General features: G+C 35.8%; 2 protein-coding genes across 11 annotated transcripts in view; one reads left to right on the forward strand and one right to left on the reverse strand.

Annotated features, from left to right (window-relative positions):
- LOC117426568 (cysteine/serine-rich nuclear protein 3-like) overlaps positions 1–6,784 on the forward strand; it is a 45,450-nt gene extending 38,666 nt beyond the window's left edge. For all 8 annotated transcript variants that reach the window (XM_059033718.1, XM_034044265.3, XM_034044266.3 and 5 more), the window contains 3 exons: positions 3,157–3,416; positions 3,723–4,019; positions 5,137–6,784. In XM_059033718.1, coding sequence (XP_058889701.1) covers positions 3,157–3,416; positions 3,723–4,019; positions 5,137–6,270 — 1,691 coding nt within the window. In that variant the 3' untranslated portion in view covers positions 6,271–6,784. The remainder of the gene's footprint in view (positions 1–3,156; positions 3,417–3,722; positions 4,020–5,136) is intronic.
- Positions 6,785–10,435: 3,651 nt separating this feature from the next.
- Positions 10,436–20,848, reverse strand: LOC117426530 (polypeptide N-acetylgalactosaminyltransferase 3-like). Of its 3 annotated transcripts, none has more exons than XM_059033716.1 (12): positions 20,720–20,848; positions 18,580–18,719; positions 16,761–17,359; positions 16,020–16,192; positions 15,139–15,288; positions 14,447–14,681; positions 13,977–14,094; positions 13,308–13,508; positions 12,186–12,317; positions 11,900–12,001; positions 11,370–11,522; positions 10,436–10,716 (listed from the first exon to the last, which is right to left on the reverse strand). In XM_059033716.1, the coding sequence occupies exons 3-12, from the start codon at positions 17,255–17,257 to the stop codon at positions 10,603–10,605; spliced, it is 1,875 nt and encodes a 624-aa protein (XP_058889699.1). In that variant the 5' UTR covers positions 17,258–17,359; positions 18,580–18,719; positions 20,720–20,848; the 3' UTR covers positions 10,436–10,602. The 3 variants fall into 3 exon arrangements, with proteins under 3 accessions (XP_058889699.1, XP_058889698.1, XP_034781485.2); XM_059033715.1 differs by lacking the exon at positions 20,720–20,848 and adding an exon at positions 19,109–19,329; XM_034925594.2 differs by lacking the exon at positions 20,720–20,848 and having other exon boundaries at positions 18,580–18,847.
- Between the last annotated feature and the right edge of the window lie 596 nt (positions 20,849–21,444).

Consider the following 21,444-nt stretch of genomic DNA (forward strand, 5'->3'; position numbering starts at 1 on the left):
TTAAAAATGTTGAATAATAATCACTTGAACATCTGCAGTTAATAGAGAATGTATTTTACAAGGCACAAAGGTGAAATATATATTTTTTTAAATTTAGCAACTATACTCCTGAGTCTCTAATCCATTAAGAGGGATGTACTGTATGTAATCAAGGGCGAGCAGAAGCATAGGGAAAACATGCTTTGCCCATTAAACACATGTACTGGATGTGTATTCTGTTTGATAAAAAAAGCACTAGAGTGCTGTTAAAATAAATAAAAACACAGTTTTAAGTTATGTATTTCCTTTGTTAAAGTGTGTGTCTTCACGTTGCCATACTCAATGTTATAAGAAATCATGAAGAAATTCCTTTTAATGGTCATTAAGCGGTGCTGCAGTTCTCCACTGGGGCTCTTAATATATATGGAGTGTATCAATATAGTGCTGTAAAACACATTGTAGGGCTGCACCAATTGAGGAAAAAACTAAATTGGGCCGATTTCCAGTTACTGAGTCCATATCAATAATTAGACAAAGATTCAGATACTGATATTTTTTTATTATAATTATTTAGTAGTAATAATTAAATTTATGAGCTAGAATTTAAGATTTAAACTGAACACAAACATTGTACTTGCCTTTATGCATTTTGATACATAGGTTATACATTGTGCCAGATACATTGTTAATTCAAATAGCATGTGACATGTTGAACTTAAAGAATGGGTGAATTTACAAAATGAGTAGTAACAAAGTTAAAATGTCTATTAGGTGCTGTGTTATAAAAGCATGTAGGCCATACTATATCGCATGTACTGTGTACAGGTCTGTTTATTATTTATGTACCTCACACGAAAGGCGAAACACAGATTATGAACCGTAGGATAAGAATCGGAAAACTCCAAGCATACAATCAGTGGTTATGCATAAACACTGTCAACATGTCTAAAAGTCTGCCAAAAAAAAAAAAAAAAAGTTAGATACTTGTTGCATTTCATACCATAAGCTGCCACGCCCATAGGTGCTCTGACCAATCCGGGGCCAGTGGGTTTCCCCCATCAATCATATTTCTGCTTGATTGATGGTACCAGATGATAGTTTAAATTGTCAAGGGTGGATTGGAGATGAAAGTTGTGGGCCTGACCCCCATATTAAAGTCTAACATCATAGACCAGACAAGCAGGGATGTGAATTTGAAATCCCTTGAAATCTTTTGTTGCAAGATATCTCCACAAAGAATGTTTACTACACTGCAGCTTGGCTACAGCGTTGCTGCATCATTGAAAATGGCTAATAATTATAATGATAGGGAGACGCTGGTTCCGATCCTGATCCAATGATTGGTGCATCCCTACATCATTGGAACAAATATGTTCTATTGGAACAAATATCTTCTATTGGAATAAATGCCCTTCACTGAGTGTTCCATACTGAACTGTACATCTCAACGGTGAATAGATATGCCACCAATGAAATTAGATACATCACTGATCAAGAGAAACATGCTCTGTATAATGTTAAATAGATTACACAGCAAATTAAATCACCCGTCAACATCATTACATATTTGCAAACTGTTTTACATGTTTTTGTAAATCCATCTCTGCCACATCATAAAATCTCCTAAACTATTTGAATTGCTGACTTAATCTTTTCAGTGTTGTGGAAACTACTAGTGACCCCATAATTTACCTATTATTCTATCTGGTAGGAAGGATCTTATCTTACAAATCCAAGGACGGTGCCAAATTTATAGAAATACTGCTTTGGTCGTATTGTAAATGGAATTAACGAAAAGAGGACAGCATTTATTATTTGTTTTAATGTGTTTAGTTCATGAAACTCACCTTGTCAAGTGTAAGGAAGTGACCACAGAGATGGGATATGGTAGTACATTTAAAGCAGGGGGAATCTGATTAGACCTGCGACCCTGTGGTTGCTGAGCAAGTATGCCATCCATTAGATTAAAACCTTGGCGGGTCGTACCATATTACCCCTTGTTGCTAAAGACCACACTCGGTCTCAGCATGTCTCTATGGAAGTAGACAGGTGTTTCAGGGCTGCAGACCCTGTTTGTGTTGCTCAGAGAGTGTGTTACCCATTAGACCAAAAGAGCAACCCTCTTAATCTGAAAGGTAGTCATGCTTGTGTATTGCACGGTAATGTCACAAAGGCGTAGCTATAAAACAAGAAGCTGATTCATCAGTCTGAGCTCAGGAAGCAAGGAGCACTGTGAATATAAATGTGTCTCTATAGACGTTCGGAATGAGATTTGCTGAAGGGACAGGTCAGCCCATTGTGCACTTGACTGTGAACACACTCTGTTCTCAGGCCTGTCTATCTCTATTCTTCTGCATTTTTAACAAGCCTTGGATGTCATTAGAAAGATAAAACAAGAATCTGTACCAAAAAAAAAACCTGAAAATGACAGGATAGCAGAACTATTTAAGAGACCACAACACCCTCCTTTCTTTTGAATAAATAGCCATTCACATAATAAGTGTTGCATGAGGTTTCCAAAATGACCTTGGAATGTGCCTGGACTGATTCTATAAACTATAGCTACCGTGCTGGCATAGAGATACATTATTTAATTGCAAGGCTATTGAGGGAAAAATTTCTTTCTTGACTGCTACATACTTTTCCTGTTGTAATAATGAATATATCTTTGTAAATACTTTGCATCTCTACTGCAAGATGACTTTCATGACACGTTTATTTAAGGATTTCTAAAATCAGGGATGGAGCAGATGTCTCTTGGTTTGGAGACTTTGCAGTGTATTGTATGTTTGTGAGATTTCTTATATTGTAATAGTTGGTATTATTTGAATTAGTCCACGCTTTGTAAGCTTGTGGCAAATGTTTTCTTAAGAATTTATGTAAGAAATGTTTTGTTGCCAAAGTAACTTTTTTAAATTAATTGCACAAACATCTCTTCAACACTAGTCAGTGGATAACTTACATGAGAATAGCTTCTGCATCTCTAGTAAAAGATGTAAAATAACCCATTCCCACTGTCCCTAGGAACATCTAGTAGTGCATGTATTTCTGGATTCCAAGTAAACTGTGATGTACCTCGACTTTGTGCCTGCATATTGAGTTAATTTCCTTTTGATAGCTCAAACAGATGATAACTGATGTTTTTTTTTGTTTGTATGTTTTGTTTTGTTTTTTCAGCATCCTCAATACTCAAAAGAGAGAAACGTCTGAGAACGAGAAATGTTCACTTTGAAAACGTGACCGTGTATTACTTCACGCGACGACAAGGTTTTACCAGCGTCCCCAGCCAAGGAGGGAGCACCCTGGGCATGTCCAACCGACACAACTGCGTCCGACAGTACACGCTGGGAGAGTTCGCTTTGGAACAGGAAAGAATTCACCGTGAGATGCTGAGAGACCACTTAAAACAAGAGAAACTCAACTCAATAAAGCTAAAGGTACTCTAAACAGACCATCACTACAACAGTACAAGAACCAGTTATTTACATTTTATTGAAATTAGGTGATTGGACAACAGAGAAACAATTTACAATGTGGAATTTTTATGAAAGCTGTTTATTTTTGCATTCACAAACTGAAAGCAAACTAGCTTTCATGTACATTAAGACTGATGTCCCTGCCAATCAATAACTGGATGGCAGTTGGATGTAATAGCCTTTAACTGTCACATAATCCATTGTCATAGATTTTTTATTTGTAGTTTCTAGAGTTTACTCACCTTATTTAACCTTTGATGTTTTTAGCTGACTAAAAATGGTACCGTGGAGTCAGAAGAAGCCAATACACTCACAGTGGATGATATTTCAGACGATGACATTGATGTAGACAACACTGAGGTTGACGAGTATTTCTTTTTACAACCCCTGACAACCAAAAAAAGGAGGGCTTTACTGAGGGCATCCGGGGTTAAAAAGATAGACGTGGAAGAAAAACATGAGCTTCGTGCAATCCGTGTGTCAAGAGAGGACTGTGGCTGTGACTGCAGAATCTTCTGTGATCCTGAGACCTGTGCTTGCAGCATGGCTGGAATTAAATGTCAGGTAAACATGAGTCTTTTAAAGAATAATAATAAAAATAATAATTGTATGTAAATTTGCATTCAGGTTTTATTAATTGTATTTTTCGGGCTTAATTTGAGCTATTTTTGAGTTTTATGTAAATCAGGTTTTTTCCAGGCTTTCGTTTTTGATATACTGTATGAAATTTAGTGTTTTCGGTTACTTTCCAAAATGCTTGAGCGTTTTTTTGTGTGTGTGTGTGTGTGTGTGTGTGTGTGTGTGTGTGTGTGTGTGTGTGTCAAAATATGTATAGTAACACGACAGTACTTGCACACTTAAGTTGTACCTTCTTTCCTTTGCTGTCTTCCACAACGAAATCCCTATGGTCACGGGCACATTATTCTGGGGTTTTTGTGTGTACGCATTTTTGTACATTTTGCCACAAATATGTTTTAAATCCACTGTGTCTTAACTGTAATACAGCTTTAAATCCCGCTAACAAGCCTCCATCCTGATTGTAATCTCATTTTAAATCTCGCAAGCGGAGTCTCCAATAGAAATGTAGGAATGTGCTGTCACTCAGTAGTTGGGGTGGGAAGTCAGGAAGGCGGGACATTGCCCAGCAGCACAGGGACATGTATTTATTATTATCTTCGTAGTAGGTTTTATTTTTTTTAAATGTGAAAAGGGTAAAGTCAACGTGAATAGATTAACCATTTCCACAGTTTTTACTGTGTTTTCTGGTGTTTATTGGCTATCCACCAATTTACATTTTTTTTTTTGTATCTGGAGTGTTTTATCGGTTAAAACCGAAAATCAGAAGCCCTAATTATATTTGTCTTTCTTAACATTTTCAAGTCAGCTTTTTCTGGACCTTCAGGGTACTAGTTACATTTATTATCCCTGACCATTTTACATACACCACCTTTTTAAAAGCGGGAATTAAACCCTAAATCAAATTTTAACTACACCCCAATATAACAAATAGTTGAAGAAATAAAGCAGACATGCATAATGTTTGACAAACAATGAAGTGTGCTCCCATTTTTTTCTGTTTCTCATTTGAATTTTTTTTTAAAATATTCATGAGCTGCAGCAGAAAATGATTTTGATTTTCAGTGTTCTGTACTTCTTTAACATGCTTTTCGGATTCTTTCAGGTGGACCGTATGACATTCCCTTGTGGCTGCACAAAGGAAGGCTGCAGCAACACAGCAGGCAGAATTGAATTCAACCCCATCAGGGTACGGACTCACTTCCTGCACACTATCATGAAGCTTGAACTGGAGAAGAACAGGGAGCAGCAGCAGGCATCTACTGTAAATGGTTACCATGGTGAAGTGAATGTTAACAGTAATCCCCTGGTCCAGGCCCAGCATAGTCTAGAATATTCCCTCACAGATGCTGTTCCACAGACTGCATTAATGCACCTTCAGGCAGCTGAGGAGCTAGATGAACAAGGAGAAGAGGAGGAGGAGGAGGAGGAAGAGGAGGAGGAGGAGGAGGATGAAGAAGATGAAGATGACGATGGGAGTAGTTTATGTAGTGGTATAACAGATTCTAGCACTCAAAGCTTGGCAGCTAGCGACTCGGATAATGATGATGACAATGTTGATGATGATAATGATGAAGATAAATCGGATGATTTTGGGGAAGGAATCACCAAACCTGCTGTGTCGCACACAGAAGTGGTACCTCTTTCTTCTGTATTATGTTACTCTGATAGTACGATGATTCATGAAAATCGCAATGAAACAAATTCTTACTACACTAACTCTTCAGCAGAGTATTATCAAATTGAAAATCCTAATACTGCTGCAGCAGCAGTTAATTCTGTGACAAATCAAGCCAACGAGGCCTACAATGAAGCTTCGTCCTACTCCGAGAGGGTTACCAATAACAAAGGGACAATGTCTTTGGTGCCTTACAATATGACATCCGAGCAGTACCCGGACTATACTAGTGAGCCCGAAGAAAGCTATGGCAATCGTCAGTATCCAGCTGCAAATGCATTACCCTCGGTTATTGTTTGTTGTTCTGCAGATCAGGACAATAGTGTTCAGTGCAATGGTATATATGGCGAACAGATACCAGGTCGCTCCCAGATGGAGTTTCACAACTACCTAAACAATAATTCCCATGATCGCTATGTTGCTAACGGTAGTTGTTTTCCAGCTGAGCAGCCGAAGGAGATTTTAGCAGGACTCTGTGAAGGAGCTGCACTGCCAGAAAACAACAACAATATCAAGAAACCTGCAGAGCTGGACAGTGTGCCAGAAGCCACACCAGTTTAGTGCTTAAGGTCACTCTCCCTTGTTTTTTTTGTTTGTTCTTATTCTTACTCTTACTATTATCGAGCCATTGCCCAAATAATTTTTCCAATTTTTATTTTTTGGGTCAAAAGTATTGGCTAATGCATCAGATACAGTAGTTTTTTTTCTCTTTCTGTCTACGTGAATTAATTGCACATGTTGTTGTTGTTGTTGTTGTTGCTGTTGCTGTTGCTGTTGCTGTTGCTGCTGTTATTTTTTTTTTTTGTTTTGTTTTTCCCCCAGACCTTGCCTGTTTTAATATACAGGTTCTAAATGTGTGACCTTTTTATAAAAAAAAAAAAAAAAAAAAAAAAAAAAAAACATTCTACCTGTGAATATTGTTGTTTTAAAATTCAAGTGAAGCAAGGTGAAGCATTCAAAATTGTAAGCTTTTCTCGTAGGCCTGTGATATCTAAGTATCTTGTAATTTCAGATTAACCTTTTTAAAGGTTTGTTTTCAACAGATCTTATCTTGTGGATAGAACTTTTATATGTTCATGTGGCAATTGTGAAAAAAAAGTTTACTGTTCAATATGTAATTTATTTATGGGGTTATGAAGCATATGTTAAATATAAATGTTTTGATAATGGATAGCATGTTATTTTTGAGCTAATGCCTTTGAAAATCCATAATATACTGAAAGACACAAAATGTTGACTAATCCTACATTCAATGTACTGTATATAAATTAGTTAATTGTCACTGGGCACACCTTGCTAACTGAACCATAGAAGATTAAGATTATTCTGCAAGAGGAGGTATTTCCAACCAGATTCTCTTTTGCGTTTTACATTTTCAGACAACTTCTTTATTTTGGAAAATCACTTCCACTCTCCAGGCTGCCCACATGCACTTTTTAAAGTCCCTACAGGGTGAGGGAAGTCAGGACAAATCTGGACGCATTATTGAAAATTGTCTCATGATTCTGTACTGACATGTTGCTACTACTGTAATAGTTTCAGTATAAAATATCATTAAGCTTTAAAATTACAATGCACATTACGTTAGTGTAACAATCTGCAGTAGCACTATGATGTCATACTGAAGCATTTCAGAACCATGTTCTACTCCTCCATCTGAGGTGCAACTAGAGTTTATATATAAACTACCACTAAAGTTATCGCATGATTTATTTGATGGAAGTCATGAAAATGTGAAATCGCCATCTCCCCTGACATATGGGGCTTTGGATCAAGCTTAGTACAACTTCTAACCCTTTTCATGATTTTCACCTGGGTTACATTACAGGGCAGCAAAAGGAATTGTTGGCGGAGCTGTTACTATTGTTTTAAAAAGTATCCATTGTATCTCTAGTTGTGAAATAACATCTCCAAATCTGCAAGCTACTTCTTGATGTAAAGGAAAATAGAACCCATACAAATTAGTGGACTATAATTATTACACTGGCTTCATTTTTGCCAGTGTGTACAAAATGACATTTTTGACAAGCGCCTGTTCTTAGGATAAAACTGTATTAGTATTAAACAATAAAACATAGTCATTTGAAGTAAGGGTATGTGAGAAGAACCATGAATATTTGTTCTTGCCTGTAAAAGTGCAATATCCTTTGGAATTCAGGGTTACAATTAGTTTTGTTCATATACTGAGTAAAACAAAAATGGGATATATAGTATAGGTGTGACTTAACACCAAAAGCTGGGAGGAAATGATTTCAACATATCCTAGTTAGTGTAAATAATGTATTTGTGTTAAAGAATACAATCTATCATTAAACTATCAGATACAGCACTAGTAGCACTGCTTTGCATACATTATCTCCAGTTTGGATTTGGAAATGCAAGTTTATTATAATGTTGCTGTTTCCTTAACAGGTTTAGTATTTGCAATTTATGCCATGCTACTTTTATACTTTAAAGAGATGGGCCAGTAGTTGATTTGAATCCTCAGCTGCGATACATGTACCCCAGCTGGCAATAACTACATGTATATGTAAAGGAATATTCAAATTGTATTGAAGCTGTATCAGAATATTACTTTGTATTAATAAATGTATACAAAAATAATTTGTAGTATAGATTTATCCTGGTTAAAAAAAAAAAAAAAAGGAACAAAAACAAGAGATTCCGACATCCGTAATGTTGAACACTGAAGAAAACTACATAAGAAAGTTATTACAATGTCCAAAAAAATGCCCTGCAACTATCTATCTACATATCTACCTATCTCTATCTATCTACATATCTACCTATCTCTATCTATCTATATATAGATCTTTTCTTTTTTATTCCTAAAGAAACTGCAAATGACATGCTCAGCTCCATATGTGTTAATAAGGTTGTTTTGTACTCTCAACTCAACAAATATTATTTTATGAGTGACACAAAGTTTATCTTCTTAATAACAATACGTTTGCTTTTTCTGTTCCATTCCATTCAGATGTCCCAGAAGATTGTGCACTTACCAGATGAGACTTTACAAATAAGTTTTCCTGGAATATACAGTATAAGCAGTGGTAACTATTAAGCAATAGAGCAGACATTAAAACCTGTATCCTAGCAGCCTAGAAAACTGATCTGATAAACAATGAGGGTGACTACACAAACAGTTTCTCAGCTTCATGTAAAAGATGCTAATGGTGATGGAAAACTACACGATTGTATAAAAACAAAAAAATGATTCCTGTGCATACTGGTATGACAACTTCAGATGTACTTTACTAAACCTGTGATATGAAGTGTGCCAAAGCAAAATACAAAGCTACAGTGATAACCATCAGATCTTTAGTGGTATTCTACTGTATTTATCATTTTCAGTATTTATTATGAATAATATTATGAAATGTATTTATTGTGGTTTACTACAACAGTCTGTATGTCTTTTGTTTCAGGAAATTGGTGTCATTTGTACTAGGCTGTATTTTTCTTTCAAATTGTATAAGCCTGTTGTCAATCTGAATAAGCAGTCACTTGGATTAACCACATCCATGAGGCTTGTGAAATTGGAAAGTAGATTTTTAGTTTTTGTTTTCTTTGCAGTTTCTGCTTCTACATAGTTGTTTAAAGTCTTGTTTTTCAGTTATTCATTGAACCTTAAAAATGGGAGCCAAAATACAATCTTGACTTTGTTTAATTATCCCCCCTCCCCACTGGAATAAAACATACATGGAACTATGGATTACTTGGCATGTTTGCTGTATTGTTTTTTTTTTAACTTATTATTGAATACTTTATCCATTACAAATCAACAAAGTATTAAAGGCATTCATGAAGACTCAGGAACACAGGAATCCATTCTAAACAAGCCAAACTGAACCTAGTTTATCTGGAAATTAACTTCAGAGTAGAGTGGGGGGTCATTTTCGTTTCTGTTTTGATTAATTTTCTCTTTATGTAAAAACAAATATTTGCAATTAAAGCTAGACCACCTCTTCCATTTGGGGTGACTGCTAATATGCTGCTGGTAATCCAGCAGATTCACACATGTAATTTAGCTGAACTGCACTTGTCTGCCCAAGTAAATACATTAATAAAAGCCCTCCGAGAATACTATAGAGCTGACATTTCTAATTGTCAACTTTTAAAATGACTTCAATGTACTAACATCTTTCTGAAAACAGAACAGTACAGTCAGTTCATCCTGTAGGCAATGGCTGCATGTTTCCTAATAACCAAAAGAGGGAGCAATCAGCCAGAGTTTAATTTGGACTATTGCAAGTGAGTGCTGTGGAGGATTTCCGCTTCCACAGCTGTTGGTACAGCACCTGAAAACACTACATCCATCTACCATATCACAGCTTGTTTATACTGAATAGTAATCAACAATGCCGTAACAATTTAGACTATATGCATTGCAGAAATAATGCCACATCCTCTCACACGGATGTTGAATGAAAATTAACTGAACTGCATGATCTAGGGGGGGTATAGATGTATTATGTTTATTTAAAAAAAAAACTTGTTATTTTTTATTTGGAGGAAATACATGAATGATAAATGCAGTAATTTAAAGTTACTGATTTAAAATGATTAAATGTTAACAAAAAAAAAAAGAGTGAATCACAGTACATAGTTATTACCTTGTGTAGTCTAGAGCCTCTACTACTGTATGTATTTACCAAATACAAAAATGACAAATGACAAATATTGACATTTTACAAAGTTCTTTGGTACTTTATATTTAGCACTGTAAAAAAAAAAAAAAAAAAAAATCAGCTCCATACCAACATCAAAATACCCAACTCTTTTTAGAATACAGACATTTCTTCCAAGTGCAAATGTATCACGTTGTGATCTTGTATCAAAACACAAACATCTTCCAACTATAAGAAACTACAGATATGCCTGGGTTGAACCTCAAATAAAGGTCCACTTCTGGAATCTATCAGCAGGGTTGCAGGGTTCCAGGCTTGGGTGCTCTTCTTTTGCAGCAAGGCACATGTTTGCTGCAGGATTTACAATTAGATGGTCCTGGGGAGGGGAGGAGGGAGAGAAAAAGCAAAACATACTTAAATATTCATCCTTTACACAGTATTTTGAGCTATTCCACATTTTACTGTGAGTTTAATCAGGCAGCCTATACAGATGAATAGGTTAGACAACCCTTATTACAGTACATCCTGGAAAATGCTGTGTAAAGTGAGAATTTGCTTTCCCTTGTTGACTATATTCTACATTCTTCCACAGTTTATCAATTTGTGGAACCAGGACTTTTTAGCTTTCCGGTTATTTAAAAAAAAAAAAAAAAGTTTTTATCTTCAGGCACCAAGTTTATACGTGATGCCCACAGTACTTGCCATTAGCAGTGAATTGAACATACAATGCTATGGATTCATAAGATACAAGATTATATAAATATGTAAAAACTAAGATTTCAAAATTATATGGGACACTATGTTCCACTCTGAGCACTAAGGAGCTTTACAGAAAGACTGCCCTAGAAGAAGAACTATTTAATTTCTGTCATACATAAAAATACAGATCATTTTATTCATTCTACTGACATCATCTTTCATATTCTACTATAGTTTTGAAAGATGTGATATTACCAACAACTTGCCAGGCAGACTAATGCATGTTTGCACTCATTTCCATGTAGTTCAATGTTCTAGAACAGGCATTACCTCTCTTAGCTCCCACTTTTCTTCTACTGTGACATGTGTATTTTGACCTTTGAACTGACATTCTTCCAACGTAACAACTTCGTCAGTAGCATGCAAACACAATTCCTTTTGGATGTTGTGACGAATTTCATGGTGTGTAGAGTATTCAAAGTACTGAAAGATAAAAGTTGTATGTTAAACAGCTTAAAACATTTAACTTAACATTCCTTTCACTCAACGGTATCTACCACAAACCTGTTCCTAGACGGGCACTAGATTTTTGGTTTTCTGTTGATGCAATCTGCAGAAAGGGGTCATGTAGAGTCACATTTATGAACATGAGACTTTGACTGAACACCACTGTTGGGGAACATATTCAAAAATCGTTCTGTAATGTGATTATTTCACCGATAAGACGAATTCAAGGCCAGATACTTATTTTGGTGGGGGTGGGCCTTGCCCTTAAACAATAAATGAGCTTAGAATAGACTGACTTTGTGCAGCAATCTCCATCCCAAATGAAAAACCCAAAAGAATAAAGCGCCCTCTACCTGATTTCCTCCAAGCCCATGGCATGGGTAAAGTATCAGTTGTTTGCCACCTTCATTGTTCTCCCCAGCATCTAGACAGGACTCCTTACCCATATTTTTCACCTAAAAGAGAAACCAAAAGCTTTTTAAAAAAAATAAAAAAGGTAATTTTTATATATAAAAGAACAAATGGATTCTAAATAGTAATTCAAGAATATGATGTTATTCTTGTTACTCTATTCCTGAGTAACACATAGATTACAAAAGTAATACATATAAATATTTAAAAAATATATTTAAAATTTACGGCTCCAAAGCGAAGAGGGATCAAATCTGGCAGGAAACCTTCAGGATACACGTTCTTCAAATACCAAGAGAAGTTTTTACACTTCAGATTTTGTCTGAGCTTCAACCTTTGGGATATGTCCCCAAAAGATTCCTGTTGACAAAAATAATAAGACAATTAAAAACCAGAATCTCCCGACCAGAAAGTTTACATTCACCATAGAATGTGAGTGAGGCAAACAGGGTCTTTAATGCAAGAAATATTCTTCAGTTTCTTCTCATAATTTTCTTTTATGCAAATTTTTTACAACCAAGTTTCCCTACATTTGTAACCGGGATAATAAAAGTCTCTGCCGGATCACATTATTTTGCCCTATAAACCCAGCAACAAATCACAGCACTTAATCTGCTAAACTCTTCCAGAATCTGTTAATATAAGCTTTGCACTTGTGAGACCTACTGTAGGGGTAGACCACCTATCCCTGGTCATCCCAGGATACCCATAAATATAAGTGGTTGATGCAAACTAGGTGGTGTAAAAATCCAGCTGTGACTTATCCTGGTGGGGTGAGGTGGATCAACCCCCTAGTAAAACATGTCAAAACTAATCATTACTACACCAGTCTTCAAGGAAAACACAGTTCATTTGACAAAGTTAGTAATACAATTCAAGGACTCAAATACACTGTCAAGTTGTTTGTTGATTTTTCTCCTGTTAAAAAAAAAAAGTGGTGTTAATTAAAGGCTATTGCACTAAACATAACTCCAAGATCTTTATAAATATTTTCATTTCATTCAGACTTTGGCCAGACAGAGTGAAGACAGAAAGCATGTAGCTGACAAATGGTCAAATAAAAAAATAAATTAAAAAAAAAAAGACAGATGCAATAAGGGCCTCTTGCACTTGTAAAAATATTAGCATAACATATATCCAGGAACGTACTTTGTTTTAAAACATTCCACAAAAACCTTCCAGAGTCTGAGAAAAAAAAAAAAAAACACTTTCAGGCAGTACTAATTAGAAGAGTTTTTTTTTTTTGTTTTTTTTTTTTGGAAATCTGCTGCTGGAATGAAAACCTTTTTTGGAATAGATGAAAAATTCAATTTTGATAACTTATATTCTTAAAGCTACATTTCCACCTACTTCTTTTGCCATCTGGGCTGCTTGCTGGTTTCTCCGGTAGAATATTTCTTTATAATCATCCATCCAGACTTCAGCTAGACGGACTTCATTACGTGCAATAACCTGAGTGCCTTTGGGGAATGTATGTGGGCTTTTGGTGCGGAAAACATGACCCACCACAGAGCATGGAATGATCTCCAACTGTCCGCCACACTGCCACACCTGGCAACCATAAAAGCGGTTATTTAATTAGCAAGACTAACTGAAAATAAATATAACACATGCTCTAAAACCTTGAATGTAAACAGCAATAAACAATTGTATACCTCTGCTCACCATGCTCACCATTTCCTGTTAGTACTGTGCTCAAAACTTACAAACAAGTGTTTAAAATTATGGTGACAAAGACTGGTCTGTTAATATCAAGTGGAGAAAAATCTTTCATATCCTGTAGCATTTATTGAATTGTACTTCTATAACAAAAAAAACAAATACTGGATTATTAAGAGAACATTGGGTATTACTGACAGTTCTTAACGTTTTATTCCCTTATGCCCTCAGAAAAATATAATTATATTGCCATTTGACCTAAACAAAATATTTTTTAAAGAAAAAAAAAAAACAATTGTGCATTAGTAAACCAATTGCAAAATGCTTTCTTGAATAAATACATTTTAAAATAGCACTTACTCGAAAAGACATTTCAATATTCTCGCCTCCCCAAATTTCCATTTTTTCATCGTAACTTCCAATGTAATAAAAATACTCTTTGGAGATTGAGAAAAGCCCCCCAGCAAATGTTGGTGTCCTGTAAACCGAAAGAGTGTGATATTATAGGAAGGTAAAGCAAAACCACAAAACAATGCAATACAAGTGTAATGCTACCGTTGAATTTCTAACACTTTTTATTGACAGCTGTCTATGAAGAATTCACTGCTTTTCCTGACACACTGCAAGCTCAAAATTGTTACATACAAAGTTAAGTGTGTATAATTTGAATAAGAAGAAAACATTAGTATTTGTTTACGACTGCAAAAGAACAGAACACTTATCTAAGCAAACTTACATCGGTTAGATCAGAAAAACAGTGGAACATAGAAAACAGAGCTACTATGCAAAATAACTGAACACCATGCAAATTACTTTAAAAAGCTTCTTACTTGATTGGGTACGTTTCATCTTTTCTTCTTTTTTTCTCGTGGTCAGGAAGGCTTTCCCATCCAAAGGATAAACCCCAGTCAAAGTTGCCTCGGTTATGGTTTTGCCCATAGGGAGACGGTTTCATAAACTCAAAGGTATTGAGGTCAATTGTTGTAATGTCTGGGCTTACCACTACAGTGTAGTTCTCTGCTACCCGCGCCAGAAGAGGCTCCAACCAGCCATGGAAACATTCACCTTATGATCACAGGAAAATGCCATTTTTAGTGTTTATGGTGTTATTGTGTGTATTATATTTGTGTTTCTAACACAGTAACATTAAAGCTACTGTCTGTTTGCTTCTGACATACCAGTGGCAGAATATCTTCCACCTAATGCCTGGTAACTGTGGTCTGGACATGCAACGAATTAAAAGAAACATATTTATTATATTAACTCATCCAAACCACAGTATACTGTATTAATTTAATCATTGGGAAATATTGAAATGTGGAAAGAACAGACAGTTCTAACAATACACTGTAACAGTATACCCTCCATGTGTTTCTAGGTATGTACAGTAACATGTGGTAATAGTTCTGAATTCTGTTATAAATGGAATTACAAATGAATTCCTCAATAGCAAATCTTGCTTACAGAACACAAGTTTAAAACATGTAGGTATATAATTTAACAGGTGCTTTTAGGTACTTACAATGTGCATCTAAGAAAGTGAGCACATCCCCTGTGGCTACTGCTGCTCCCAGTAGCCTGGCAGTAATAAGTCCCTTTCTTTCCTTTTGCCGGACTACCTTAACTATGTGGAGCTGCTTTACATAATCATCCAGCGGTTCCTTCAAGTAATCTGTAGATACAAAAACAGTTTCTTTTTTTATTCCATTCAGAGAGCCTAAGTGCAGGGTGGTCCACTCTCCCTTAAACAAATACACGCTGTGCAATTTAAATATTTGAGATCCGGTTCGCATTAATTTAATAAGGTTGTTCTGATTAACCATGAATGACTTTCTGGGGAAGGTAATTAAATAGCAAAAAAAACTGCCAGATCTGTTTAAAAAATATATATTATAACAAGGAAAAAGAATCAGTCAGAGGCATTATTAAAACACAGAAGCAATAAGATGTAAACCCCTTTCATAGTTCACAGATTAACACACTAGAAAATCACACTAAAAACTGTTGTCTACAAATACAGAAATAAACAGTTGCAGTTCGGGCTAACAGGGCTTGAAATTGACAGAGAGCTTCAAATCTCTGTGCATGGCTTGCTGCCAAAGCTGCCTGACTGGAGCCTTAAAGACTCCAACATATGGAGCAGCTTTTATTAAAAAAAGAAAAAAAAAAGAAAAAAGAAAAAAGCTCTTCAGTCCCGGATCCACATCACAGACTGAAGAGAATCATCAATAAATCAAGACAGTCAGAGAGGAACCTTAGAACTGCAAAGCACCATCAAATTAAAATGAGATTTCAAATTAAACACACAAAATATGTTACCAAATGCCACCAGATACAACCGCTCCCTTGGAAAAGCCACAATCCGCCCCATTACTTAAGAACTTTATTTTATATATGCATTACCATCAACACTTGCATCATCCACCAGTATGATCTCTTTCAGAAAGATGGCAGGAGATGTATGCAGCACGCTGTATACTGTTCTCAGCAATGTGCTCCATGCTTCATTGTGGAACACGATAATTATACTAGTGGTTGGAAGAGGCGGACAGCGCTTTACTTTTTGTTCAATGCATCTGTAAAGACAAGGAGCACAATTATAATGTAAAAAAAAAATAATAATTGTTAAGTACTAAGTACTGTTCACTGAACATGCACATTCAGGTAAACGTTTTCTGACTGTGCAAAAAAAAACACCTGTAAGACACCTGTATAATGACATGCTCCATTTCAACATCTATCGTTGGTGGTAAAGTACATGCATATATGGCTGGTAATTTACAATATGTTTTGGTAAACAGCTCTGTCAAACACTAATCCAGGATTAAGGAAAGGGAGCAGTTATGCTTACAGTATGACCATACTTTCAGATTTTACATATAAAACACAACACTATCCACATTTAAATGATCTGCTAGCTGGAGATTAGGCCACTCTACAGACTATTCATTTTAAATGAGGAAGTTATGTGCGAAACAAGCTGGACGGTGTCTATCAGCTCTCACAATAAAAAAAAACAAAAAAACAAAAAAAAAAAACACATGGGCCTTTTCTATTGAAAATAGTAACCCTAAACCAACAGTATCCCATATATAGTATACTACAGATATGATCTAGAAGAAAACAAAACAGGCATATACATACTCTGGAGGTCTCGTGTCGGGTCCAAGGTCTCTACTAAGTGAAATCTGATCACTTGCAAACAGATTAAAGCAATGTTTGGCCTCCCCTTTCTCCTTTTCCTTCTGTTCTTCTGGGCTCAGTTTGTCAGTTGGAAAAGCTTTTCCGGAGGCCCCAGGAGCATTGGGGTCTTGAGATGGCCTCTCCAGGTAAGGTTTCAGCTCTGCTGCCGTGTAATATCCATTCAAACACGGCTTGCTGTCCGCAGTGTCATGTTGTCGAACAGGTGCTTTAATTTGCATTTTTGGCATTGCATCCCTGAAATTATTGACTGCCCCCATCATCATTCCTAAGACAGCATCCCTCTTGTCTACAATGTCTTTGAGCCATGGCTCTTCCTGCAGATCCCGACCAACAACTTCCCGTTGTATGAGAAACACAAACGTAATGAAAATGAGGGCGACTATTACTAGTTTCCAAGGAAATAAACGCTTCCTTAAAAACCTTCGGAAAGTCGTCATTTTGATTTGCGAGGCCCGCTTTTGGCAATAAATTATCACTGGTTGCTAGAGGGGTTTTACAATATGCACACAGGCGGATGCATCATTAGGCACAAATGATTTCTGTCAAAAAAAAAAAAAAAAAGTTTTTTTATTTATTTTTTATTCAGGATTTTGTAAAATTTTGGAATAAACTACATTCCATCCAAATTTTTTATTTATTATTTTATATATATATATTATATATATATATATATATATATAAATCCCCATCATTGTCCGAGTAGGTCCCTTGGTTTCTCATGACCCAGTTTCTCAAATTTGCACAATGGCATAAAGGCTAAGGTACATCAGTGAAACAAAAATGTAAGAGACTGTCTAGTTTGTGTAACATACAGTGAGAGTCCACTGGGAAGCACTAGTTGAGTTGACAAACCAAGTCCAATAAATCCAGAGAAAAAGATTAGGGTATAGCTTTCCCTATCTATGTATATAACTTGCACTAACAAGGAATCGTTCATTTGGAAAGACAACCAACAATATCTCCACAGCCCTTTGGTGTAGGAAAGTCATTCGTTTTAGATCTCAAGTTTTAATGCAGACTACACCTGTTAGGCAATATTTGCTAAATAGTCAGGACTATATAAATAAAAATGAGGGTCTATAAATTTAAAACTCAAGTGAGATTATGTATGGTAACACTTTAAAATAATGGGCACAAATTCATAATGAATTCTGACTGAAAACCACAGGAATAACACCTGAATGTCATATGCACTTCCTCCAAATGTGAAGTATTTTCAGCCCTATTTAATTACCCACATTCATTCCATGTTCAGTTGTAACAAATTATATTGATCATAAGGCATGCATTCATTCATTCATTAAGTAGCACTTCTCCCCATATATATATATATATATATATATATATATATATATATCAATTAGTATTGTGCCATTCATTTAGCTTTTAATTCTACCTTGGTACAACATTAAACATTTTCATTAGGTGTTCTTAATATCTAAACCTACATTTAGCAGCTTAATGTTTAATTGGCTACAGTAGGTAGACGTTTCATATAATTGCACGACAGAAAGCTGAAACGTGAAGCTTATGTCAATTAAAAACTGGTGTCAAACACAAATGAGAAATTAAATCAAATACAGAAAACTACTGGCAAGAAAATAAAATATCCTAAATTTGCTAGATTTGTTAATGAAAAAAAAAAAATTCTTCACTGTTGTACACGAAACGTATCCAGATAGGACTCCAAACAGTTTGATGGGTGAGTTGCAAGTTCAAAAAAGCACATTATTGTAACGAATCTTTAAGTGGAACTTACCATGTAGCTGTAGCACTGGCGCAGGTAATCACCAGACCCAAGAAATATCTTCAGCTCTACCTCGCTTCACATGGATCGAGAGTAGATTTAGCCTCACAAGCTTCCGACACTGATGAGTCCTCTCAAAAACCTGACCTCATCTGTGTTAATATGAAAATGACACAGTGAAGACAGTCATCCAGAAATCGCAAAACTTCTACTTCCGTCTCGCTGGATCCAGGTGCGTTCTTTCAGGTAGAGGGTGGCAGCTTTGAGCCACGCGTGCGCAAGAAAGCCCCTCCCAAGGTGCACAGTACACACCTGAAGTATTTGTACTCACCTGTTTCCTTTTTTTCTGATTTTATAAAATATAACAAATGCCAACTCATAAGTCTAGGTGCGTTTTGCTACAACCCTTCTAAAATCCATAAAAAAAAAAATACTGTGCATAATGTTCTTACAAAAAAAAGATTTGAATTCTACATTAAGAACACTACTTAAGCAACTGCTTATTAATATTTGCTATCGTATAGTTACACTGTGTACTTACCATCACTACTCCTACACTGGGTGTATCAAATGAGGTATGCACACGTCAACTATTCAAGAAGAAAAGGCGTCTGTAATGCTAAGGTGTGACTGAATACAGGATGCAGCCTGTTTTATTTTTAAGTACAGGTACCTTGGACTGATTGGACGGGCCCTGTGACACAACCTGCTGACACAGTCACTTACACCTATTCTATTTCTGTTCTAATAATACAAAGGTTCGTTGCCACTGATGTAGGGTCTGGCCATAGTTAGCAATAAATACAAACTACATGACAGACCGGGGAGCATCCACGCGTTAAATAGCATCTGATGTATACAGAGAGTATGTGTTAAATGGTCCTGATTAAGGACTGAATAGTCATTTTGCAACCTGATTGTGACTTTAAATTAAAGGTTTGGGGTATATTATTATTAATAACAATACTACTACGACTACTACGACTACTACTACTACTACTACTACTACTACTAATAATAATAATAATAATAATAATAATAATAATAATAATAATAATAATAATAGTAATAATAATGTATTTTGTCTTTCTGTGGGGCAAACATGTCTAGTCTAATGATTACAGAACACATTTCTTACTGTCGGTTAACTACTGGCTTTCAACAATTAAAATAAGTACATACCATTAGGAAACTACCGGTACCACTATAATCAGTTGTGGTCATGTATGGTTATTCACACGCAGTTGCTCGGTACTTTATTGCTGACCGTCTGGTTGTATTACTTTCCCCAAAGGTAGTTTTATGTGAGAAACAGGGTACCTCCTACTGTAGCGCAGGGGATTATGAATAGTTAACATTTGAAGCTCTGTACGTGTAGTGTAAAACGTCTTATAGACCTGTAATTCCCTCCAGAACTAAAGTTTCAACATTGTATAACCTATTTATAACGTAAAAGCAATACATGACAAATACATACATACATACATAAAAAGGCAGGCAATTCTGTGATTGTTCAACCTAACACAGTGGAATACTGGGATTGATTGGCACTGTAATGTCAGTGCTTTTAATGAGATGTATTCAGCCAACCATTCACTGGAGCTGTTGCTGGGAAACACAACGCCAAGGAATGTAAAATTGTTTAGACACGGCATTTTAGACCAGACTACCTTTGGACAATTCCTCTTAATAATAATAATAATAATAATAATAATAATAATAATAATAATAATAATAATAATACACTCTTAGGCTACTTTCAGTAATTTTGTGTGACGCACAAAACGTGTGCTTTAAATTAAATGACGCTTGAATGGATGACTGGATACAATATAACGTAATGATAACCACATTTTAAATTAGTATTCACTAATGCTCTTAGTACCCCCGTCTAATTTGCTTTCAATTATGATCATTTATAAATTAGTACATGTTGTCAATATGGTACGTTTACACGGCTTTAAATCCAACTGGTACACAAAACAAACATTGCATAAATCTGGAGGCATAAATCTGGAGGCATAGACTGTAGCGAATTGCATGGCACACTGGATTCTGTTTCCATGGTGAAACACAAAAGCGCTATTTGCATATTCAAACCTTTTTCTTCTAAAAGTTTTAATTTTTTTTCAGAAAGTTTTACTAAACTCACCAAATTCTTGAATTACAATTCGCTTTCCATGACGTCCAAACCCACGTCTTTGCTTGTTTCAACCGACAGTGTTCTGCGGCGAGTTACATTACACGGACCCAGTGCAAAGGAAAGAAGCTGGAACGGGTAGCCATTCGAGTTCGTAATCCTTGGTTACAAATTTTCTGTCAACACCCATGAAACATCCACAGTTAAGACGATCCGCTGCCGTTCGTTTCTCCTGCTTCAGTGGTACATCATTTGGCAAAGCATCACTTCAAGTTAAGGTATTTATGTAAAGTAACACACAACAGAATGCTTTCCAAAATCTTCTAGCATACAAGCTATTGGGCTTAATGCCCACGTTTCCCCCTGCTATGCTTAGCGATGCTTATCAATAAGATAGGTCCAGGGCTCATGACTCTAAACAATAGAGAACTTGTGTCCAAACACTATCTTTTGTGCTTTACAGAACATCGTGTCTCCCATTCAACACTTCTTTAGTGAACTGTGCTGAAGAATTTACATCAATGATTTAGGAAATGGAATACACTGAAGTAAAGCAGGAAGATACAGCTGTTTATTTATTACCTGTTAGAACTGTGGGTTTTAATATAACAGAAATGTTGTATTTGTATTATTTTATTTGGAGTTTGATTTGTATTATTTTTCCCTTTGTTAAACACAAGTGGCATGGATGCCCCACAATTTCAACAGCCATATGCGACTCTTCAGGTTTCTGCGGA

Source organism: Acipenser ruthenus, chromosome 11, assembly GCF_902713425.1.
Source record: "Acipenser ruthenus chromosome 11, fAciRut3.2 maternal haplotype, whole genome shotgun sequence".
Classification (NCBI taxonomy): domain Eukaryota; kingdom Metazoa; phylum Chordata; class Actinopteri; order Acipenseriformes; family Acipenseridae; genus Acipenser; species Acipenser ruthenus.

Coding starts and splice junctions, on each gene's coding strand:
- LOC117426530 (XM_059033716.1), bottom strand. CDS start 17,257: ATGACGACTTTCCGAAGGTTTTTAAGGAAGCGTTTATTTCCTTGGAAA. Junction 12,318..13,307: donor CAGCCCAGATGGCAAAAGAA/GTAGGTGGAAAT, acceptor TTTTGTCAACAG/GAATCTTTTGGGGACATATC. Junction 11,523..11,899: donor ATGGGCTTGGAGGAAATCAG/GTAGAGGGCGCT, acceptor TTTATCTTTCAG/TACTTTGAATACTCTACACA.